Source organism: Accipiter gentilis, chromosome 11, assembly GCF_929443795.1.
Source record: "Accipiter gentilis chromosome 11, bAccGen1.1, whole genome shotgun sequence".
Lineage (NCBI taxonomy): Eukaryota > Metazoa > Chordata > Aves > Accipitriformes > Accipitridae > Astur > Astur gentilis.
The window spans coordinates 26,378,537-26,403,895 of NC_064890.1; the positions used below are offsets into that span (position 1 = coordinate 26,378,537).

At 40.9% G+C, this 25,359-nt stretch overlaps 2 protein-coding genes across 7 annotated transcripts in view; one reads left to right on the plus strand and one right to left on the minus strand.

Moving 5' to 3' along the window:
- Positions 1-15,503, plus strand: part of TSPAN12 (tetraspanin 12) — a 45,231-nt gene extending 29,728 nt beyond the window's left edge. For all 5 annotated transcript variants that reach the window (XM_049814424.1, XM_049814421.1, XM_049814422.1 and 2 more), the window contains 4 exons: positions 538-612; positions 4,878-4,985; positions 7,876-8,019; positions 13,901-15,503. In XM_049814424.1, the coding sequence (XP_049670381.1) occupies positions 538-612; positions 4,878-4,985; positions 7,876-8,019; positions 13,901-14,206 (633 nt within the window). In that variant the 3' untranslated portion in view covers positions 14,207-15,503. The remainder of the gene's footprint in view (positions 1-537; positions 613-4,877; positions 4,986-7,875; positions 8,020-13,900) is intronic.
- A 3,533-nt stretch (positions 15,504-19,036) lies between these two features.
- Positions 19,037-25,359, minus strand: part of KCND2 (potassium voltage-gated channel subfamily D member 2) — a 279,711-nt gene continuing 273,388 nt past the window's right edge. For both annotated transcript variants that reach the window (XM_049814415.1, XM_049814413.1), the window contains 2 exons: positions 23,935-24,182; positions 19,037-22,261 (listed from right to left, as the gene is read on the minus strand). In XM_049814415.1, the coding sequence (XP_049670372.1) occupies positions 22,084-22,261; positions 23,935-24,182 (426 nt within the window). In that variant the 3' untranslated portion in view covers positions 19,037-22,083. The remainder of the gene's footprint in view (positions 22,262-23,934; positions 24,183-25,359) is intronic.

Consider the following 25,359-nt stretch of genomic DNA (forward strand, 5'->3'; position numbering starts at 1 on the left):
TTGGTACATTTATGCCTGACCTCAAATATCTAAATTACTTTGATAAGAAGATAGCTTTCAAGAACCTTATTTGCTTCCGTCTTGTCAATTTTCTCTTTTTTATTCTTTTTTCTTTTTTTCTTCCCCCTTTTCACTCAGCATGATTTGGATATGTTGCTTAAATGGATAGCACTGGAAAAAGATTCCCCGCCCCCACCACATATATGAGGGAAAAAAGATTGTCCTCTTTGCAACTGTTTTAGCGTAATGTGTCATGAGAGCCTTGTACTCTTGGGCAACAAGGAAATTAATTTATTCTCCCGATGTAATGTTCACAGGCGTTGTGTTACGTTAATAAGAAATGTCACGATGTAAACTTCTAGAAAGTTTGTTGCATGAATCTTTAATATTTTGGTTACAGAAATGTATTTCAGATTCCGTGTCTTAAATCATGTGAAATGTTAATAATGTTTTGAGATGTCCTTTAATATTGTTAAGTTTTTTTTTCAAAGTCAAACTGAATATCAAAAATAATTAAGACCATTCTATTTTCTGCAGTACTTTGGAAGTTTGCTTGTAATATTCTGTGTTGAACTGGCCTGTGGTGTTTGGACCTACGAGCAGGAAATAACGGTGAGTCAGAAAAGGAGGCTGCATTTTTTCAACAGAAGAAAGCAGAAATTTCCATTAGCTAGCTGTTTTCTAATTGCTGTAGTGTTTATCTTTGTTCATTATTCTGACAGTCTAATTTCAAGTGACTGCCTTTTTTTTTTAAACAGAATTCTTCTGGGAAAGCTTGTCTGTCTGGAAGGTTGTATCTGGGTTTCTCCCACCCCCTCCATATTTGAGAGCCAAATCCTGCAGCCCCTGACTTAAGGACTTCATTTTTTTTGTTAATTCTTGCTTAGGCAGGTTCTTACTGAAGTCAGTGGAAGCTTTGAGGATAAAGTATGAACTTCAGGTTTAAGATAGGCTATTTTGAGAGAGGGGATGTGAGAATTTGAAGGGATTTTGCCCCAAAAGCTCCTCATGTTTTAAAGAGCTATAGCTGAGTGTACCACATTGTAAACAGACAGTGTGTTCTTTCAATAGAGGACTTGCTGTCTGGCGAAATCTTCACACTGCCTCCATGAGCTATAAATGCTAGTTTTAAGCAAAACATGTCTTAGCTATAAAACACTCATGTGTAAACTTGTGAAGAGGTTTTATCTTTGTCTAGTTTTTATCGCTGTACCAACCTTTAATTTTCAAACTGAAGACTTGTAACCGTCGTGCAAGATAAGTAAGTGTTGAGCAGAAATGAAACTAAAATGTTATTCTGCTGGCTGCTCCATCCTTACGTCTTGTACTCAGTCTGGTATATTTTTATGAATAGAGAGACAAATATTTTCTCTGAGCTGCCCAGATATGCCCAATATACTGGTCTTTCCAACAGTGAGTAGCAATTACATTTATATAAGATGGGAGGGAACCTTCTTGATATTTACATGGTACTGGGACCAAAGGAATATCTGGCAGATTTGAATCCTGAAGTTACGTGGCAGCACTTTGCATCAGCATTCATTCCCTTGTGGTACAGATTCCAGAGGAGTGTTCTAATATAACAGTGATTAAGGCTATCCCTTTACGTCAAATGTCATCTTAGGTGGATGCATTTTAAAATGGGGAACGCAGACAAGAGGCATGCTTCATCCTATGGGCACAGCTTCCCTTTGCAGGGGTTTTGCCAAGGATGACAGTTATAACTATCATCCATCTTTCCACAGAAATCTTGTCAGTGGAAGCTGCCTGGAATAACAGCCTTCAGTGCACTGGTACATGCCTTTTCCAGCCTTCACTAGTCAGTTAGAGAACCTGAAGTTATGGTGTGTTTTAGTGTGACCCCAAAACTTTGTTAGCTGCTATGCTACTGAGACCTAAACCTGGGACATTTTGATAAAAGCTGACAGGCCTACCATATGTCAAGGCACTGGTGATGCTGCTTCCCTCCAGTAAAAAAAAAAAAAAAAAAAAAGGCTGTCCCTGCACCCCTTTGCCAGAAGAAGCAGCACTGAGCTCCGTGTCAGCACCTTCTGCAGTGGGTCACAGTGAACTCGGATACTCCACGCTCCTCTGGTTCTTTGTCTTTCTCCCAGGAGTTCAATTGTATGAACATGAGCATGCAAACAGTACAGAAGAAAAATCTCTTCAGCAATAGCTTTTCTTTTTTTGTCTTCTGTCTTCTTCTCTCCCTTTATACATTTTTATTTATTTATTTGTCATCCCCTGAAATACTGGGGTTTTTTGTTTTCCCATTCCATCTGATTTCCTCTTCTTATTCCCTTTGTCCTAACACTACTGCTCTTCGTGTGATGAGGTTGGCCAGACTCACGTTTCTTGCTGCTGAGACCCTTAGGGAATGGGGAGGTCTGAAACAGCACAGTTGTTTTTCAGCAGTTCTTTCATATCTATGCAGGTCACTTCCCTAGAGCATGCTTTCTCCTACTCTACTTGATAAAGTTAAGACAACTCCCTCTTATACCCATGGGGGTGACTTGATGTCATGTCGGTTTCAGCATAGCATGAAATCACACAAGCCCCTGGTGGGTTTCAGAGAATCGGCTAGCATTAGTGTATGTGGGTGGGTGATGTTGTCAAAAATGTCACTGAGGCGTAACTGCCTCTGCTGATCCAATATGGGCTCTCCTTGGCGTGTGGACAAGTGGCTCTAAGCGTCCTTATATAAACAATTTTCCTTCCAGCTCATGATAGCTCTCAGCGTGAAGTGTGCCTCATGACTAATTTATTCCACCCACAAGATTGAAAAGCCAGTGTGGGTTCTCGGCTTACTTGGGCATTGGTCAAGCCTTGATACTCATTAGAAAAGTAATAATAAGTAGATCTCAACAGCAAACTGAGCTTTACAGAACTTATGCTTAAATCAAACCAGCATCTCTAGTTTTTATTTGTCTACGCACTACAGAGAAGTGTGGGTGTATAGTGCATATAGACATAGGCATCTTAATGTGCACTACTACGTGCATGAGTTGACGGGAAGCTGTTTCATAGTCCTTAGTTTGACATGTTGGCATTCTCGGAGCAGTCAAACACACAGATTCCAATATCCCTCCTTAGCTCCAGAATTCAAATTGCCTTCCTACATTGGGGTTTAGGTTGTTTTGCCTTGCTTTTAATTTCCTTCTCTCGTGTTGTGATTTTTTTTTTTTTCCCCCTTTGCTTTCCATTGTTTTCATAAAGAAGTTGGATGCCTTGTGTTACGTGCCTAAACCTGGACTGTATTCAACTCAAATAAGAAAATAAAAAAATAGTCTAGCAAATATGAGCTTAATTGCAGTGATATCTAATATTATCCAAAGAAAGCAGAGTGCTAATTCCCAACGCAGTAGAAAGAGAAATGCATTGAGTATGAAACCAAATTATTTTATTATAGTGAGCAGTGTAAATGTTTGAAATATTCTGTGATATTGTTTTTAAATATTTTTAGTACTCTACTGCTAACATATTTTTCACGTGGACAATTGTGAGTTCAGTGCTTTATAGCTTAAGAATAAATTCTGCTAAGTGAAAGGTGTGTTAAAAGTTCTGGGGTATTATTAATATATTCATAATTATGATATATGAAGCTTTACCATGGCGTCAAAAATGTAGCATAACTTGGTAGTAATGAAACACTATCAAATGTTCTTGTGTAGATCACAGGGTCAGTCAGGCAGTGATTGTCCCTATACTTTTGTAGAGCATCTAGCACAACAAAGACCAGGCTCCTTGGGAAGTATTGTGATCATTTTTTTTCTTAAATAACATTTACTGCTATTTGCAGAATACCCTTAATGTTCACTCCAAATTGAACAGGACAGCAAAGTCATAGCAGCTAGAGGAGCTGGGCCCTCCAAATGAAAGCTGATCCTGCAATTGTGACTTCTTTGACCATGACTATTAAGGCTAATGGGAATAAGGCAAAACCCAGCATGAATGGTATGTGTGCCTAGAAGGGCAACTGCAAAGTGTTCAGCTCCTGGTTTTAGTTTGGCACACTGAAATTTGTGCTGAACAGAAATTAGTTTCTTATCTTTACTCTTAACTGCATTGTATGCCAGGTGCGATAGCACTTGCTTCTATTGTTTCTAACAAGTTACTAACTGGGGGTCTAAGTCTGACAATGGACAACACCAGCACCTCACTTCTGAGTAGTCAAATTTGAATGAAAAATACTTTGAGAATCCTTCTTTCAGAAGAAAAGATTTACAAGGCCATGAGTGTGTGTGAAGAGAAAACTTCACAGGGCCTCATTGTCTATGCTTCCTTGTTACTGTTCTTGAGCAAGATACTGAAAGCGAGTACATTCAGGATACCTGCATGCAGGATTCCAGGCAAAGCCAGAAAGCCACTGAAAAGACTCTTGGGGTAGAATTCATCTCAAGGGAATCGTATACATCTGTTGTGTTTAAAAATACTTATCTTGAGATTAATTGCCCCATACGGCTGCCCGTTTCTTCTTATTGACTAAGACAACGCCAGGGAGATACCTAAACTGGGGCAGACAAATGCCATCCCTGATGACATGGTTGGGGCTCAGTTCAAGTTTTACTCCAGGTAAGAAATCTGGTAATGGTATAATCAAATTGTACCTAACTATCTCTGAATCTCTCCGAAATGCAGCTTCTTTTTCAGTGTGCATTAATTTGTAAGCAAAGGATACAACTAACGTTTTTTTCCTTATATTTTAATAAAGGCTCATCAAGTTTCAATATCATAAAAATTAAAGCACTTTTTTTCCTGTTTTATTTGCATACAAAGTTATTTTCGTCATTGCACTGGAAAGATCTCAGAACAGATGGAAGTTGGAGCCACAAGCCAACTGATTTGTTGTGTGAATCACTTCTCTTTCCTTGCCCCAGGTTCCAGTGCAGTGGTCCGATATGATCACGCTGAAAGCCAGGATGACCAATTATGGCCTACCTAGGTACCAGTGGCTCACCCATGCTTGGAATTTCTTCCAGCGAGAGGTAAGATGACAGTTAATTCATCTGCTGAAGTAATATGTGCTTGGTAAATGTTAGCTGCTAAAGGAAAAGGTTTGGTTTTAAGTGAATGGGTAAATAAATGCAAGTTCATTTAATGTGAAACCCTGTGCAGTGATGATATCATTTAACATCACTTGATATCCAACTCTTGAGCTTTTGTAGGCCCTAAAGATACTAAAACACCAAAAAAAGGATATTACTAAATTCAGTTAAAATGCTACACTGTCTTCTCCTTTGCCAGTAGGGTTAGGACACCAACACCTTTTAGGATTATTACAACATATAAGAATATGATGTATATAAAATTAAAAATCTGCAGGTAAAATAAAGTGAACATTTCTATATGCTGCTTTAATATTAAACTGTGCTCTCCTTCCTGTAGGCTGTTAGTTTCCTTTCACGGACATACGTGTTTAGCTGGAAATGAGTGGGAAAGAAAGTTTCCAAAAAGATGCCAACATTGTCTCTTTGGCTGAGGTTTGAGAAAGTGATCAGGGTTTTTATTTCCTTTGACAGGGGGCGGGGAGCGGGAAACGAACCAAAAAGCTTCCTTGTGTATTCACAGCTTTGCCCTCTAGCCTACTAAAATTCAGAACTGTTTTTAAAGAATGAAGTATTATGTTACAAAAACATGAAATTGCCCAAGGTAAAACCCATTAACTCCAAATATAACTCAACGTGCAGGAAAAGAACTCTTTAAATGCCTGTCATTGTGCTGCCCTTGTTGAAATGTTGAAGTCTATCATTGTTGCACAGATTTCCTGTTTATTTAAACATTTCCTGGCAGCACTTGGTTAGTCTGTATTTATACTAAAACCTGAAAGAAAGAGTGAGGACCACATGAGGTTACACCACCACCACCATCCCCCCCCCCGCCCAGTCCCCTGAACTGGCTATGCAAGTGCTCTGTGAAACCGAGTAATTCTTCATACACAGGCAAAGTGTTTGTGTCTGTTCTGTATCTGAGATAATATAATCAAATGATCTTGATTTCCTTGAATAAAGCTGTTACTGTATTTTGGTTTAAATGTATAGGTTGATTAAATTAAAAACTGCCTCTTATCCTCCTGGTGGTTGTAGTGTCGTCATAATGGCTGGGTTTAATATGAATATTAGTAATAAAACTTCAACTATGCCTTAACTCTTCCGGGGGATAAAAAGTTCCTTTTAGAAGGTACATTTCCTATATTCCATCTCTGACCAGAGGAATGATTTGGGGAGAGTTTGAAGTGAACTGAGAAGGCTCTTTTACAGCTCCTTCCTATTGGTGGGCTTTCATTTTTATTCTGTCTAGTCATAACTCAGATGGTGGATGTGTGAGCCTGGTATGTTCTTTATGCCTGAATGAGCATTATGCTTGGGGCCCTTCTTCAGTCAGCATTACAGTTTCTTTCCTAAAGAAAAAATTTGTAACTACAATTTTGTTCCCAAAGATTCAGCCTGATCAGCTTTGTGCTCGCTCTTCTGTATCTTTTAACATCTGAGAGAGATAGGAAATGTGTTTTCCCCCCCAGTGCCCTTGCTGGTCTAATATCAGAGTTGTGACTATGCTAAGGAAGATGGGAAGGGTCAGTTGAAGTCAGGAAGGAAGAACTGGGTGGGGGGAAGAAAAGATTTGAGAGTAAGAAAAGGTTGTTTAATGAGGTGCTCTTTGCAATTACGAGTAGCCAAAGCTTGAGCTTTCCACGCATAGAAAGCCCTGTGTTGGGAGGATTTTGACTGACTAACAAACTGATAAAAACAGAGACATTAAAGCTGTGGTGAAAAAGGAAGAAGTGAGATTTGGAAGAGGATGGCTGAAGTCAAGGCATGGTGTGTGCCAACGTGATGTGTGGGCACTGATCTGCTCGATTGTGACCGAGTAGTGGTGTGGTATACAGGACTCCGGCTCTGAAGCGTGTAAGAGGGGCAAATGTTCCCAAGCCTGTGGGTCAAAGGAACCAGGCGATGACTTACAAACACTCAGGCTGGTACTGGAGAACATCCAGACAGAAAAAAGCACCATCTTATTCCTGCAGCGAGGCTTTTTTTCAGTCATATCAAGTCCCCATCTAATGCCAAAGAAAATCTAATGTAGCTGCTTCAGCCCTTTTTTATGTGAAAGCAGCTAGGAATGTAGCAGGCTGGTCATTTGGCTTTAAATCTCTCGGTGTGCTTTGCAGAAGAGAAGGCAGGTTGTTAGTCCTGGTGGTTTTTATAGCCAATTATGGCTCATCTGCTTTGCAGCCAGACTTCCTGCTTTTATGGTTGATTCTATTGCAGTGTTTATTTTAGTGTGATACCCCTTCGTTCCATTTTCCTTTTTCCTTTCAGTGTTTGTGATTTCTATACATTTTTTTCTCACTTTTAAAATCTTCTCTTCTTTTTTTCTGTATTCAGATGAATCTGTGCTTTTTCTCATCTAGTTTTCAATAGATGTGTCCACAGCTGTAGCCTTGCAGGAATAGTCCTCGCTAGTAAGACCTTAATCATAATTTCCTACTACTTCCTTCAGCCACAGGTATACCTACTCATTAGTCACCCTTTTGACGTGAAATTATCATGTGTTAATTCCTTGTAGTAAGGATAGCAGAATTACAGGGTAGGACAATTTCTGTGAAGCATCCTTTGAGGGAGCAGTTGGGATTTAAATGACAGAGCAGTATCATTGGCTGTTTCTGAGGTGTTCACTGATCACTACGTTAGATTTTTCAGCTTGCTTTTGTGTCAAAGTACAGCAAAAGAAGATACGTGGAAGCTCTGGTAGATGTTTTTAGTCCTACATAAATATTTTGAAAGTTGTTAATAGGAATGTATTTAGCTTTTTTGATGACCTACTTTTTCATAAAAGTAGCATCATTATTGCTGATCTTGGCTAATCCTTCCTTTGCAGTTTAAATGTTGTGGGGTGGTGTACTTCACAGACTGGCTGGAAATGACAGAGATGGACTGGCCGCCTGACTCCTGTTGTGTCAGAGAGTTCCCAGGATGCTCTAAGCAGGCACATCACGAGGATCTCAGTGACCTTTATCAGGAGGTAAGAAGAAAAATGTGGATATTTTGGAAGGCTTTGCAAAGTCTTCCTGATCCAGTAATTTACCAAACTCAGCACTTGTAGTGTTTGTACAGTAATCGTGTTTATGGAAAGTGTTTATTGTGTTTGTTTATGTTTCTTTTTTATTAATGCTGAAGTGGGGGGAGGAAGGAAGAAGGGAAAGAAGCCACCCAGCCACCCTTACCTGGAAGTGAGATAAGTTAGTAGCAATGCAGTTAACATCTGAGATGTGCTTAAACATTGAGGTATTTGTTTTATATTGGTTAGGTTGGAGATTAATTATTTTTTTTTTCTGATTGGAGCAAATTTTGTTTTGGTGTATGTCCTGTCTCCAGCTTGCCAAACTAAGAGAAATTCTATTTACCCTATGGTAATGAGGACTCTAGTGGTCTGTACAGGGAAGGATGCTTTTGAGAAATCCTTTAGAAGATGAGAGGTCTCTCGCTAACAGGGCTCATGCAAGGAGGCAGGTAATTCAGTTGCTCTACTGTGAGCCTGTATAGAAACTGTGTGAAAATGCTCTTTTTCTCTAACTCTTCTATACTACAGTATGATCATTATTTTAAAAGAATTAAAAAACCCCCAACCTTAAAAGTAGGATGGGCTTATTTGAACTCAAAGTCGGTAAGGGAGGTGATCATGGTAGCAAGTCATTACTGTTCTTAGGGTGAAAATTACAAAAACAAGTGAATACGTTCTCTACTAAAACTCTTTTAACTGTTCTCACAAAAATGTTATCTAAAGTTACCTTTATCTGGAGACTGCTTTGCTACTTACTATTTTTTTATGCTAACAGACCTCTGAAGACCTCTAATTGTACGTGCAGTAATATCAGAATGACCAACAGTCCAGGCAGTCCAATAGCGACAAAAAGCATGTCTCAGTCAAGTAGTTATGAGGATCTGAGAAAAGGTGCATTCTTCATTTGCTTGCTTTAAGAGTAATACAGGGTGCATAGGAAGGAGGGTGGGTCTGAGAAGCGTGCTTTCAGATGCTGCAGCATGAACCTTTCTCCAGTGGATAGAGCAACTCTGCATTATGGAAGAGCACCCAAAGAACTGTTTTATCTTGTCCCAGTCTCTTACTGCTGTTCAAGACTCCTACAAGTATCTACTATGCGGCTCTTGTTCCAGGGTTATAGAGAGATACCTCTGAAGCAGGGGAGATTCAGTATATAAACAAGCCAAGATGAATATTAGCTATTGCCAGGAAACAATCAAGTTTTGGGGAAATGGCATCGCTGACATGGAGTGATTTGCTGGATTTGTATGGCATTGACGCTCTGAGCAGAAGTTACGTAATCTATTCTGGGCTTTCAGACATCCGTCCTAGGCCTTGTGTACGCCCCCGAGGAAGAGAGAAGATAGAGCTGCCAAAAGGCAGCTGCCTCAGAAGGTTGGTCTGCGCTAGGGAACCTTAAAGACAGCAGCAGAGGCTGTTTTCTCTCCACCAGCTACTTGTAGGGCCCCTCCTGCCTTATGGCAAGGCTTGCAGCACTGGTTACACTTAAGAAGTGTCAGTCTCTGAATGGGAAAGCCATTTGGGCTCTTTCTGGGGCCTGCCAGTCTCTCTCGCATTCTTGAAGGAGAAAGAACTGTGACTCACTCTGCAATAATGCTTGCTTCTTGTAATACTGTGCCAGTATTGATACCGTACAGAGAGCCCTCAAGGAGTGCAAATGTACAGAAGCTGCAGAATGTTCATTTGCCCTGAGCATCCTTCCTGTTTATGTGAAAAAGCAAGAGTATGTAAACAGTGTCACTCAATGAAAAACTAATTTTTGAGCTCAGGAAGCTGAAAAATTTCTGAAAAGGACTACTAATCACTGCAGTGTCTTGACAAAACTGCAAAGTTTTCTCACGTCATCTCTTCTGCTAACACTTCATTCCCACAACCGTATTCCAGGAAAGTGATTCTCTGTGCACTTCGTATGTTCAGGTTCTTTTGGTTCTACTTGGAGGAAATTAATAGCCAAAGATGATGATGGTGTAGAACATAAGGGCTGTATTAAGACCAACGTGGTAAAAACAAAGGCTGCCTGGCTTTTTTCCTGGAAGAAACCTAAAGGGCACATTTATGGTTTTTACCCTACCGTACCCCAGAGCATTTTGGATGGATTCAGCTCTTAGCAAATTTATTTTTCGTTCTTGACTGCAGAATCCATTCCAAAAAGGGACAGGCTGTGTTCTGTTTTACCAGCCACAAAAATACTCTGTTGCTCTTTGAGATATGTAAAATATTTGGTTGGCAAAACATTTTTTTTCCACGGTGTTTGCCTGTGGGTTGTCTCACAGGCTCGTACAGTATACTTGCTAATATGTTTATCAATATTGTGCAAAACCAACTTACACTTGCAAGGCTAATCTGTCTGAGTTCTGCTTTGGAGAGTTGAAGGAGAAAAGCTTTTTTAGAAAGTGATTCAAAACAAACTCGCATAGTCTGGTGGTTTGAGAGGGAGACTGATGAGATTAGCCTCACTAGCCTAAAATTGGCTTGCGTAAATGCTTCGCAAGTCCATTCTGGTACTTCAGAAAAATTCTTTGTAGTACTTCAGAAAACTGAAGTTTGGTTTGGGTAGGATTAATAAAATTGTTTTGTTGTAGCTGTGTTGTAATTTTCTGCTGGGATCTCAGAGTTTTCTGTAGTCGAAGTTGGAATCCTTCACAATACAATTTTGGTAGAAATAAAGGTGGTGTCTTGCTTACAGTTCTGCTTGAGAATATTTTTGGCAGGAATCATGTTTCCTCTGCTGGATTTTGAAAGCTGTTTTTCAAATGTGTTAGTCTTCTTGGACTGCTTTTATTCTGACGAGCTTCACCTTTGGTGCAGTTCATGGAACAGACTAACCTTAGAAAGAACGTGGTTGTGAGGGAGGTGCGTCAGATGACGATGTGGCCTCGGAGGTTTGTTGTGGTCTGAGGACAAGGGGAGGGACGTCTGCCCATCTTGCGATCGGGAACTGTAGCCTAAATAAAATGATTGGTAGGAGTTGATATCTTCAGAAAAATTAAAATCTCATGTTCAATATTTTTTCTTCTGTTTTCTAGCATAATTTTGAGTATACTCAAAATTTGAGTACACAGCAGATCTGTTGAATGTACTGGTGGTTTATCTTTTCTACTCTGAGCAGTGCCTTATTTAAGAGCTGGTCCTGCTTTGTTCCAATTTTAAGACTGAAAATATAAAATGGCCTTTGTAGTAAATATGAATCAGGCCTTTAATCCATAGCTCTGTAGGAGTTTCAAGCTAATTCTTCTGAATGATAGCTGCGAAGTTTTATTTCTGAGTTGTCAACAAGAGCTCCCTGTTCAGTGACAAACTTTTACTTTTGCCGAGGAAAGTATATTTATGTACTCTTTAATTGCACACTACCAACTATGAATGTGTTGCATAAGCAGAAATAAAATGCATGAATGTGAGGATAACAGGGGTGGCTGGATATTTCTCAATTTTGAAACTGATTTTGAACGTGTATTAGAGCAGAACTGTAAGAACATCATTAAATGGAGGGAGGCAGTCTATCTAGATTGAGCGTAATTTGTCTCAGTTATGTGTCTGTACTGCAGGAGATGTAGGCATTAATGTTATTGCTCTCTGTTAATGGATGTTTCCTCTAGGCAGCGAATGAACTGAATTTGAATACTGCTGTGGTTGAGCATTTTTAAATTGTGACCAGCATGTACCTTCATCCCTTAAAGTTATCAAAAGTATTAAAATGCAGCCAGTTTCTCTGTAATTAAAAACAAATTTGGAAAGTAGTATAATTACAACACTGTCTTCTAGTTGAAGAAAAAGAGACACCAAAGTGACAATTTTTGTTCCTCATCAAGTTCCATTACATTGCTTTTGCTACAGTGTTGGGTTTTTTCTTTTCAAATTTCAAAGAATCCACATTTACTCCTTGTTCTGTGTCTAAACTGTGTTAATGTTTAGAAAATGGTACAGTGAAATGATGAATGGAGCAAAAACGTTGAGATCCTTTAACTTACTCTGGTACGATTATCATGTAGTACATTAATTTTATTTAGATCCTAGACAAAAATCTGTTGACTGCAGTGTATATTTTGTGTGTGAGGCAGGAATCGGGCTTTTCATCAAATAAATTCAGGACTGTAGCATTTTAAATTGTTGTCTTTGGGGAATTTCAGTGTGATTGAAAAGTGTTATTTTTTATGTCCTATCTTCAGATTCTGTCACTTCGATCAATTGCTTTTTTTCATAGAAAAGCTGTAAGAAATATGCAGTAAGGATATAAATGCAAAAATGACATTTTGAAGACAGTGCCCATTTGGATGGGTTCCTGATGTTGTCTTCTGGGACCACTGCCTGTTAGTATTCGTGGTGTTATCCCATTCAGTTTGTTACTATGAATTTGCCCTTGGTGGCTGTATTCCTTTGATTTTTGTACTGTGAAGCCCTGCAAAGTTTAGAATAGAGAATAAGCATTGGCCAGAGTAGCTAGGGGCCCTCTCTTCAAGGTTTTATCCTTTCTATGACTGGCCATCACCTTTCCTGAGCAACAAGCTTGTGTTTGCACTGGATCCTTGCTGCCTTATGAGGACTTGGGAGCTTTCCTGAAGCCTCGCACAGTAATTAGTTGGCCACGGAAGCAAACTGTGGAGCATGCACTAATGGTTTGGAAAAAGCTAAATTTCCATTTCTGGGAAACCTCAACTTGTGGTGTTTTAACAAAGTTTTCATCAGACTTTTTCTGCATAGGTAATAATTACTATTATTCTGTAAATAATTGCAGAGGTGGTGTATGTGACCATCTTTCTCATACAGCGTGTGGATGGTCAGCTTTTTGGAGGAGGGTCTAGCTGCCTGCCCGGGTTTGTGCAGAGCCTGGTGCAGGGTGGGTTGTTACAGCTACTCTCACAGCGGTTCGGGACATTACTGTGCTTTAAGGAGCAACAGCCCAGTACAAGATGGGAGGCAAAACTGGCTCTTGGTATAATACCATCATAATAATTGACAGGGAAGTTTCTACATTCAGATCAGAAATTAAGCCAGTTAAATTTAAAATACAGTCTATGGATGGGGTTGGTAGGCGGAGTGTAACTAGCATAAGTGGGTATGCTTTTTGCAATGAGGAGATTCTTCTAGTTCAAGAATAAAAAGCAAGAGTAATGCCACATGTATGTGATATTATTACCACGAAGTACTAAAGAAAGTCTGTTTGTACCTACTGCGTTCTGGAAATTTTTCAGAAGTCCTCTGTTACAGGTTATTCTGTTCAATGCTCCTTACTCAAGCGGTATCTGGAATTTAATGATTTTTCTACTCCCTAGGGATTTTCTGCAGAACTATTAAACTGGCATGTGAGTCCAGATAAAACACTAAAAGAGAAAAGGTGGGGAAAAAACACTTGACGAGGTTATGCAGGTCTGTAGATCTTGCCTAGAATAGTGTTTTAACTTCGTGGTATTATTTGTAGAAAAAATCTAAAGAGTTTAAAATAGTTGACAACCTTGAAGATCTGCAATTTAAGGAGAGAGACAAGATGATTAAGAGGATTTAATGGCTTTTAAACCTTTGCAAAACCAGTTGAGCTTCTTTAAAAATCAGTGATAGTTGATAGGAACTCAGATCAACTTTGAGGGATTTCTGAATTGAAGATTAGCACAGATCTCTTGGAGCTTGTTACATGCAGTGAACTCTCAGTGTATGAGAAAACTTAAAGATGGCATTATGGAAGCGATTAAAAAGTAGGCAAAATAATTTTCAAAGTATTGTTTGAAGGAGGTGAGAGAGAAATTTTGGGGAGCCAGAAAAGCCAGCACTAGGTAGGATGGGCTAAAGCTTGGGAACTGCAAGCCAGTTAATATTGACTAACTTTTTAAAATCTATTTTTGTTTCATAGGGATGCGGTAAAAAAATGTACACTTTTTTGAGGGGGACGAAGCAATTGCAAGTGCTGAGATTTCTAGGAATCTCTATTGGAGTAACGCAGATCCTGGCTATGATCCTCACAATTACTTTGCTGTGGGCTCTGTACTATGACAGAAGGGATCCTGGGGCGGATCAGATCATGGCCCTGAAGAGCGATACCTCGCAGCAGCTGTCATGTCATTCTGTGGAGCTACTGAAACCAAGCCTGACAAGGATCTTTGAACATACATCCATGGCAAACAGCTTTAACACACACTTTGAAATGGAAGAGCTGTAGGTGATGCCATGAATCTGAGAAGTCACCAAGAGTTTTAATAGGTTTTTGTTGTTGTTTTTATTCTGTTCCATCAAGTATGCCAAATATACCAGTCTTTGTATGCTTCAGAAAACAGCTAATGAATGGAAGTGAAGGAGGCCCGCATAGAAAGAAGGATAAGCCTGTCAGCCTCTTAGCCATGGCCTCAGCCATGAAACAGAGTTGATTTTGTTTGTTTGTTTTTAAAAGGCACTCATTCACTGGGCACAGTAGTATTTAACTTATTGTCACAAGCTGTGTGATGTGTAAAATACTGATTCATTCGCAGGTAGACAGACAGAACCTCTAAGGAAGCATCACGGGAAAGGAAGAGAAATATTCGTCTTCTGAAGAAATGAGTGTGCTTTGGACAAACAAAATGTGACTTCAGTTGAAATTGACTTTTACATTTTTAATAAGCCATTTGGAAAATGTCTTAATCAGGGATCTATGTATATATAATTGTGTGTTTTTGTGTGTGCATGGAAAGCAGAACTACAATTCAAGTCAATACTTGGATTTAAAAATTTGCAAGAGTTGTAAAAAGGGCGAGATTTTCTTTTTTCTAACAAAACCTTTAGCCTAGCTGTTGTTGTTAAAGATGCTCTAAAACTTCTATTTTTATCTAACATAACTGTTTAATTTTTAATTTTAAGTATAATAAACAGGGATTGAAAACAAAACTACAACTCTGGACAATAGACTTTAAATTTCTGAGTAATTCTGGAGAATTCTTTGTTGAAACAGTTTGTTCTATGGACTATTTCTTAGTGAAAAGAAAGAAAACCTTAAAAATTATTTCCAAAGTGGGAATCAATACGGGAGTAGCACATTTTTATAGATAAATCTTTTCTCCTGTCTGTGACTCCCCTGAAGGTAGAAAGAAAAGACTACAAGGAAAATGCTTACAGTTCTGGATGCTATTGCAATAATTGTAAAAGTACATAAGGAGAAATTATACTTTGATGGTTTCTTCATTAAGAGCTCTCTAGTGGCTTAAAATGCCAACTAGAAACAGCGTTAAAAGTGTATTTATTGAGGTGGGGGAAGTGCATTTTACTGTATTTTTATGAACAATGTTTATATCATAGGATTATTTTTACAATTGGCCACGCTCCTGAAATATATATTTGTTCCACTGAGTACAGTAGTTTGTGGCAAATGGGTTTTTACATAATATTACATTTTAAAAATTCCTTCATTTGTTTTGGAATATGTAAAAGAAAAAAAAAAAAGCAAGGTGTGATTTGGTAGACAATAAAATTACTTTTGTCTTAAATTCCATAATGGCTTTCTTATTTTGAAGTCCTAGAGTGTGAATGCTTTGGGTGGGACTTGGGAGGGTCCTCCTGCTTGTGTGAGTTAATTTGACATGTCTTTACCTATTCCACTTACTCTGTTGTAGAGAAACTGCATTATAAATTTCATTTTCTTTTTTTATTGCTTCTGAGAGAGCTTCTTAAGGGCTCATGAAATTAAACTCTTCAGGTGCGTGGGCTGTTTGTTTTTCAGCAGTCTACACGCGCGTGTAATTATTTCACAGGTAGTATCGCAAGCAAGATTACCTTTCTGCTTTTGTACCCCTCCTACAGATACTAATACTTCGGGAGGTAAGAAAAAGGCTAAAGGATAGACCCTCCCCAAGTTTTGCTTGGAGTGTCTTTGTCGGAAATACTTTCTCATGCACTGTTCGGGAAGCCTTGTTGCCCAGCGTTACTGCAGACTTCCACCCTTCCCACCGCTCAGCCTGGGCAGCGTTGCTGCAGCTAAGGGCGAGGTGCAGAAAAAGAGCAGGTGCCTGAGAAAGCCTGGATGTAGACCAGCTCTAGACTTCGGACTGCTACAGAGACCTGCGATGCTACGTAGTGGATTGAGCCGTTGTTGGTTTTCTCCCCTGTTTAAAGGAAAAAAAAAAACCAAACCAAACCAACAAACAAAAAAACCCCCCACAACCAAACCACAAATTGTGGAATCTTTTGATTGTGGATTGCATGGATTTACATGTACACAGCTACAGTCAGCTGAACGTAGGGAATTTCACCGTAAGTAATGTAAAAAAGGGCCGTGAGAAGTCCTGCACTTTGTCCAGGAAACCCTGACGCTTAAGCTTTTACCCAAGGAGCGTCTGTGGAAGCTCCCTTAGCCGTGCTTCAGCTACCCCAAGTCCTCCCATGGGAGGAGGACTCCCCGTGCCACCAGTGAGCGTTGCCTGTGTATCTTCTCAGGTTAGAGCTCATGAAGGAACAAACACAGCAAGCTGGGCTGGGGAGGTTCATTGGAGAAGCCCACAGCTAGGATTAGAGATGCTGCCAGCCCGGGTCGTTTGGCTGTAGGCTTCCCAGCTGGTGAGGAAGCACTGCCGTTAGGTGTAGGCAGGTTATTTTAAGAGCAGAGGGAATGTTTGGGGTAGGGCTCCTTTGATATAGGACCAGCCTCCCAGACGAGCGTTTGTGGACCCCCGTGACAGTTGGGGTCACTTGGGCTTGGCTACCCAAATCCGGAGCCAGACAGTGTTCAGTGTGGGGCTGGTGTCATTAGGGGAAAGACCCACACGCCAGGAATGCTGGAAGTACTCCCTTCCTTGTAAGGACTACTGAGAAGTGTTCTGGGAAGGAATCCTTCTATTTTGAGTATCGAACCACGCTTGCTGAAATAGGTTCTCAACTGTAAATTGGAACGCTTTCAAACTTTTTTCTTTCACTGTGCTCAGGCTATGAGGGGTCTCTGTTTTTCTGGGGCTTGTTCAAAGAGCCTTAAAATTGATTGACTAGGCTGCTGCGAGCCTGTTCTTTTCATGTACAGCTCTAGGATATACGTAGGAGAGAGGCTGCTTGGCAAGAGGGGAACATTTAGAGATACTTGCAGCAGTGAAAACCACTTCATCCTTTTATTTCCTTTTTCCCTCAGTTTTGCAGGAGTACCTGGAGGAGAAGGGTGGTGTGTTTTTTCTCTGCAACATAAACTGTAATGAACCAAGTCTTTCTTGATGCAGCAAGCAACTATGGAGCTGCTGCTTAACATTTTTCACAGATCACTTAATGTTGAGGAGAGCACCAAAAGGGGGTCAACCCCTGCCCACATCAGGTGTTTCTGTTCAGCCCAATGAGTCACACGTACCAAGTCCGTGGGACTGTGCCTGTAGCTCTGGGGCTGAGTAAGGCTTGACCACCCAGTCATGACTCGGGACTATAGGGATGCTTTTAGGAGGCAAAATTCACTGTTCCTGGTTTTTGGACAAGGTATTGCCTCGTCTGCCAGCTGGTCATATGAGAAGGCTTTCTGAAGGCACCATAATTATATTTTCTGTTCTTTATAACAGTTCATTTGTAAAAGCAACCCATAAATATAAGGCAATATATAAAGAATAAACAGTAAAAAGAGAGGCTGCTGGTCGCAGCGACTATACAGTTAAATGCGATGGAGGCAGCGATTTTCAAATAGTTTTTGAAGTTTTTACCACAAAAGCATTATGTTTAATTCATATGAATTGCTATTATTAAAGTGAGATTGTTTCTAAAACTTTAAAACTCGTGTATGATTGACTGCATTTCTTTAAAAGAAAGTTGGGGTGTCCCAAATACTTCAGAATTTTTATGCATCTACTTGCTTTTTATTCAGCACTCCCCCGCCTTCAGTTGTTTCTTGTGCATAGATACTATGAAAGTGGGTACCTTAAAAGGAGATAAATAGATAATGCAGGCAGGTGAGAAACTAAGCTGTCCAGGTAATCATGTATATCTTGCAGACTTTGTTAATCTAAGCACGTTGTTCACTCCTGACTGCTCTGTTAGCTGCACAGTTACGTATCCGTCGGCTGGTTGCTGTTCCAGAACACCTCTGGAACAGTCTTCGGCTGTTTCCATGGTCAATGGGAAAATAAAGTCCTGGTGGGCCCCAGATGCAGGAAAGGGAGCATATGACCTCCTAAGCACCCTCCCTGCCCAAAAGGTTATGATCCTGTGATTTCACTAATTTATCCTTCTCCAGACCATTTTCCTGTCGGAAAGCCGCCCTTCTCCCTGGAGCGGCCGAGGTGGCATCGTGCTCTCCACTGCAAGCGCCTTCTCTCGGCTACGAGCGTGGTTCCACCGTGAGTATATCCAAAGCCTCCAGATGTAAAGCACGCGCTCTCTGTTTGTCCCCGGTAGCCGTTTTATGGGAGGATGGTCGTTCTCCTTAAAAACCCCCTGGGGTGGTTCAGAGGCAGGTATTACTTCTACCTCTTCTCCCCCGTCCCCAGAGCAGTGGGCTCCCGGCAGAGGCGGCCGCGGTGCGTGCCGGTGCTACGACACGCGCAGCCGATGGATCAGCAGCATCTGCACTGCCGGTCGCCCTTTGCAAGTGATGCGCAGCGTGTCGTTACCTGCTGTTCTGCTACAAAAGGAGTTTGATCTCATCCGTGCACTAACGTTTTATCAAGGGAACTTGATATCAGGGTTGAGGAGGCTCTGTAGCCCGGGAGGTTCAGCAGAGCAGTCGGCGTCTGAAATATTGAAAACATGGCGAATGCTTTTTTAAAAGTACAGAGAGGTGGAATTTAGATTGCTGGAAATAATGCAATGCCCCGATTTTCTCTGCTGCTGCGGGCTGGGAAGGGACGCACGAGAAGGGCATCCTTACGGAGCTGCAGCATCCCTGACTTGGTGGCTCTGGTATAGTTTAGATGCGCCCACGGCTTGCCTGGAATTAGTGTTGGGGACATTCCTTGCCCTCAAATTTAGTGTCCCTTCAATCTTACTAGGAAAAAAAAAAAAAAAGTTCCACGAATAAGTTATTGCAAAACCAGGTTTACCCATTCAAGCATGCAGATGTTTTATTTAAATATTCCTCAAATGTCTATTTATTCAGCATAACGCATGTATTATGCTGCCTTCTGAAATACCATATATGACTGTCAAACAAAATTGTCAAAACAACAACCTCGGTTTCTTTGTATGATACACAGAAATAATTACATTTCATGTACAGTACAGATGCATTTTACACAGTCATCAACAGTCATTCACTACCAAAACAGCATTTAAATCACCTAAAACACCAAAAAAATGTGTATTTCCCAAATTCAGAATAAATTAATGATTTTGCATGTGACATAGGAAATAGGGGACAGGGCTGGAATTCTGCAAAATCATACTAAATTATTCCTTAAGCTGCATTTTAAAAACGAAACTACAAGTTGCTTCAGGGGTATAACTGTTATGCGAGTGTATTGCTGTAGTGCGTTCTTTTTAGTCCGTACGAAAAGGAGAATAAAGAGATTTTAAAAGACACGTGACCTGACGGAGCCAGTAAGTTTCCTGGGTTGCGTGTAGTCTGTCCCGAAGTGCGTTTAATAACTGCCTTTTTGCATTATTTACTCGATACAACTAGTCAAGAAGGACCATGTGGCGTAAAGAAGTTGTTGCTGCAGATTGCTAATATTAAGGCAGTTTTTAGATCAATAACTGCTTGGCAAAAGGTGGGGACCAAGCCATTTTTTGGGTGAGTAACCGTGGGTAAGAGTAGGATGCAGGTGAAAACTCTGGGTCCATTCTGCCTCTTTTTTAAACCCCATTAAAACTTAATGTAACCCACCAGCCTCAGTAGAACTGCAGTTTTCCAACAGGGTAAAAGAGAGGAGAGCAACTTCAGGCTGCAGAGTTCCTCAGAAGGAGCGCTCCTGTGGTTCTGCTCTCTCTTAAGGTTTGAAAGAAATGTAGAAGCTCAGTTTACGATGAGTAAGTTATTCTGATTCGCAGAAAAAGTGGGAAGTTAACTGCAAATTAACCAAGCTTCTGAATAAGTAAACAATAAGAGAAGAGAGTAATGCATGACATTATATATTTCCTTTAATTGCAGTTTAATTCTAGTACGTGACATTGTTGTATTTTGGTGTATGTACTGTAGCATGATAGTCCATCATCTACTTTTCAATCTCTATTGACAGGTAGAAAGACCAGTATTTGTGTGCAGTAAAAAGTGTATCATCAGCAAGTTTCAGTTTTTAGTGGGTGTTTTCTCTTAATGTAAATTTTCAGGTCAGTAGAATGCTAGCAAATACTGTACTGAAACATACACTAGTCAAACTATTAAGTAACGGTGTTAATCGTTTATTGTAATGGCATCTAATGCACTGAGCCTTTTGATTTATATGCATATTTTATTTTGCAGACATGCAATTATTTCTGATCCAGTGTTTTTGATGTATATATGTATGTATTGTTATGCACATTTTCCGTGTATATTCGATGTATACGATGTATGGTATGTCATGTATATAGGAAGCATTATGGTACATCTCCTAATGCACTCTCACGAAAAAAAAAAAGACACTTTTTTATCAGAAAGGTTTCCGGTAACATCAGTGTCTTTTAAAAATGAAGCAAAAAAGCCGTAAGTAGTAGAGCCTTCATATTAGCTTTTAGGCCTGCCCATGTGGGTAAATTCCAATTGAAATGAATTACATTTTTATAGCTTTGGGACCCAATCCATTATTCTGTCAGTGCTCTTAGGTAATTAAATGTCTTCACACAATGTAAATTCTCAACAAAGTTTTAGGATGCAAGTTTACAGATAATTACGAAAAGAATTTAGCCATCTTTTTTACCGAATATCTTTCGGTGTTTTCCAGAGTAGCCCATACTCTGGATGCTGCAGAATGTCAACAAGGAAGGACATTCCTAACACGTGGAGATAAGTGTTAGCCGATCCCCAAAACACCTACGTTGTAATTTTAATTCAAACAGGATTGATCCTGCAGGAGTACACTCAGATGAGAGGTTTGTTCTGAAAATACAGAAGTAGACAGGATGTCTACAGAAGAAAGGACTCTGTCGATTCATCGGTAGCCTTGAAATCCCAAATAGTACGGTAATGCTGGAGCGGACAACGAACTGTTGTAGAAATAGAGGACAGTGGACAAAAAGAACAATGACTGAATAGCGCATTTGCGGTGCACGGTTTGGCTGTAAGATTATTTAAATGTTTGCCATTAGAAGTTTATAGTGTAGATGAAGTTGTGTAAAATAGCTTAAAAAAAAGAAATCCTGATTCCTGATACAACAGGTGTACAGTGACTTATTGCAGTTGTAACAGTACCTAGGAAGCAAGATAAAACAATAGTAAATATTGAACTAACTGAACACCTTTAGTTCACTAATGAGTGTTTGAATAAGAAATACTGCATTTTTCAAAGGGAAGTTATTAGTACAACTACCATGGAACATTAACAATCAGCTTGTTGTAAGTGCACGGAAATGCCCCTTTCTACAGTAATATTTTATCATGCCTAATCTGAAAAACAACAAAAGTAAACTGAGATCACAGCTCCAAATAATTTCAGCATGCATTATGGTTGTAGTTCTTTCAGTCGGTACAAACATATTTCACGTGAGCGTTTTTTCTTTCGTTTTTTGATAGTTTCTCAACAAGTTTGTGGTTTATTAACAGGAAAAAAAAAGACACGTTATCAAAATGTTTCTCGTTGTTTTGCATTCGGCAGGAACACAGGTTTGTTTCTATTTTTTGTTTTGCATTTTTCTTTTTTTTTTTTCTAAAAAGAGCTCTCATGATAAGAAGAAGCATCAATGGGGACATTTCATTGTGCTCATATAGTAAGTCAGGATGGTCACAGAAGATTCCGCTGCGCGTCAGTTCGGGCGAGGGGTAAGAAACTCCTTTTGGTTCGCACGCCACGACACCGAAACCCCACACACAAAGTGTTTTTTTTGTTTCCGCTGAACCTCTCGCTCCGCGGCCGCTGGCGCGCGGGTCAAGGGGTGTTGTCTTCGTCAGCTCTCTCGCTCCTCGCCACTCGCTTCTCACTGCTCGAGCTCAGCCTGCAAGTGGTCCTTATGCTAATTTATAAATAATTCCTTATTCTATAAAGCAGATACTCTGACAACGTTTCCCCCCGAATACTCGGGAGACTCTGGCCTATCGTCTCCTTCGGGTGTGGTGACCGGAGGTGTCGGGATGCTAATTATTGCTGTAGTGACGTAAGGCTGCTCACAGTTTAGTTTAACGCACTCTTCCACTTTGGCATTTAAGCTGGAACGGCTGGAGGAAGAAACAAAAACCCGTGAAGAAAGGAAGGCAGGCCGCGTTACTGCAAACCTCTCGCGCGCCCGGTTGCGCTCCCCGAGCCGGCCGCCTCCGTCCTGCCCCGGCAGAGAGCTCGGGGGTGCAAAGCGGCGCGGCACCCCCCCACCGCCAACCCTGCGCCCACCCCACCCCCACCCCCCCCCCGGACGGGGTTGCCCGGCTACGTCCGTGGACGGGCCCCCTTCCTCCCTTCCTTCCCACCGTTCCGGCACTTCTAAAAGCTCCCGGGCTCAGCGCCCAAGAGTTTCGGAGCAGGGGAGGCACGCGGGCTGCTCCCGGGAGCAAGCTTCCCGTAGCCAAGTGACTTGCTACGCAGGGAAGTGGCAACTGAGGTGTAGTCCCCGTCTCCTACCGGTTCCTCCACGCCGTGCTTATTGAAGAACGTGTTGTGTATGGTGTACCCGCAAGGGTAAGACACGGCGATACACGCACTAATAAAGGGTAACGTGTTCACGCGGCTGCTGCAGCACCTCAGCGTCATAAGAAGCCTGTAAAACTCAGACCGTTTTGAGGCGAGACTGGCATTTTGCGCTTGTGTTTTTAGCTTGGGTTTTTTTTTTTTTTTTTTAGCACAACGCTGGTGCTTTGTGGTTTTACATACTCTGTGACTGGAAGTATGGTGCAGGAAAGTCTTCTAGCAGAGAAAGGATGGATCCAGGCAGGGTATTTCCCGAAAAGCTAACATGGATCGGAGCTTTGTGCTGGCCAGGAGGTCTCATTGCACGACAGCTGAAAAATTTCAGCAGCTACCAGCTGCTGGTTTGTTCATGGAAGTGAAATCCAAACTTAGAAACTATACAAAGCAAGCTACTCAAAATGTAACTTAACAAGACAATCTCTATAGCAACTCGTGCTGAAAATGCCTCTTTTAAAAATGGTGGCGTGTTTGAGTTCAATAGAAAACGCTTCTGAGTCTTCCGAGACCTTTGCTCTGTTTTCAGAGGTACTGAGTGTTTAGATATACCTGGAAGCCAAATGGTTTACTTGTGAGACTACAGAGATGCTCAGTAATTTACAGACTCTCAAACTGCACTTTCCTCGCTTTTGTAACAACTCCTCAAACTAGGAAATATATTTTCCTTATCCATTTCATATTTTTTATTTAGAAGAGGCTTTCTTATGTCTGTTACACTTAGGACTCTGGGAATTGGTTTGACTTCTGCTCTGTGCTCTGAGGCCGTCTCATTTGTCCTGCGCTTCTGAACCAAACCAGTAGAAACAGCAGGGACAGACCCGTCTTCCTCTTCCCGCTCTCTCGTCTCGTATGCCCGAATTGCGCGTTTTTCTATGCTAAATTTTTCTTGGTACGTGTTTGTCCACGGCACATAATATTCGGTGCTGTAATCCGGGGTCCCTGGGTGCTATTCACTGCAAATAGTACACGGTAGTTTGGGGGTGGGGGACACGAGAGGGCAGAAATGGATGTGGAGAGCCTATTCTGTTATCTCGGATTAAGCCTGGAGCAAACCGAGTGCAGGATGTTCCAGTGCTAGTGGCCATTTTTGGGTGACTATTTGACTGTCACCTGTAGCCTGGCGGCCTCCCCGCGGGGGCCGCGACACCTCTACCGCTCCTCTCGAACGCGGGCAGGGGCTTCGGCTCTGGGCGTGCTGCCGCGCGCGAAGTACCTGTTAGACAGAGGCGTCCTCTCCACGCATCTGATCTGGATGGTGCTGAGCTCCTGTACGCTGCCTGGGCGGCTGGCGGTGATGGTGGTGTTTGGGATGCGGTACGTCTTTTTATGTCGTCGTGAGCAGCAAGTGCCGGTAACGCCTTGTTGAGATGAGAGAGAGGGGCTGTGGCTCGGGGGTCTGTTGACGGTGGAAACCTCCATGCAGCTCTCTTCATAGACTTGCTCATCCACAAACTCGTGATTCTGGCCCAGAGGAATCCGACGAAGGGACAAAGCACACGCAGAAAGATAATTAAAGTGAACATATTCATCGTGATTGTTTAAAGACTCAAACTGACACAACTAAATAAACTGGGGAAGTTAGACAGCTTATTCTTGATTACGGTGTTTAGCCCGTATTAGCCTGGGCCGAATACCAATACAAATGTAACTGCTGGAAAAAATGCGAAGAGCTCTAAATAAGAAAAAGTTAATCCAAATTATTTTGTAAAATAGCACGTGATTGTAGTGTAGTTTGCATTATAAATATCCATATAATCTGTGAAGTGCCACAAAATAGGGGATTATGTTTATTAGTAAAAATGCAAGTGGTGCTTATGTAAATGCTCTAAATGTCATTTGGAAATAAATAAGATTTATTGTATTGAACTATAATAAAATAAAAATCATAAATGTTTTCCAGATGAGTTTATAAAGCTTTCTGTTTAATTACATGTTAGAAATCAGGATCCGAAACAGTGTGTTTTGAGGTGTGAATCTATGTAAAAGAAAAAAATTCAATCAAAGTTTTGATTAGAGGAGATGAGGCAGTTATTTAAAAGTATCCAAAAAGTTCCTAATTACTGTAGATGGATGTATTGAAAGCAGTTTAGAAGACTGAGCATTTAGTTAAATGCAGTAGTCTTTATTCATGCAATCTTTGCTTACTCCCAGCATAGGCTGTAGCCTTATAGGGTTGTCTTAGAGCTGACTCCAAATTCAAGCAAATGGCTGGTTAGTGTTAAGTCCGTAGGTGATTAGGGAGCGTTTCACGCATAGCCGTGATTTCCGCATTATCGCTGTGTGCGAAGGAGTGTGAAATAGTGGTGTTGCTTATGGGGGGTGGGTGGAATTTTTACAGTCATTAAAGTAGCGGCCCAAACTAAGCAGAGATTAAGGTATGTTCATGAGCAGTTTGAGAAAGCCTCCTTTTAAAAAAAAAAAATAAATCTTTCCAGTTACTGCTGGAATCAGTCTGCATAACCTGAGGATGGTTTAGGGAGCATCTTCTGGGTTGTTTTATGTTCTGCTCGGTCTCATTCACTTAAAGTTTGTTAGCTTGCTGCGTCTTTGTGTATTAGAATGAGAAACATTATTTTTTCCCCCTAAAGAACGATGTCCTAATTGGAAAGGTGCTGATGTTTTCCAGAATTACAGTACA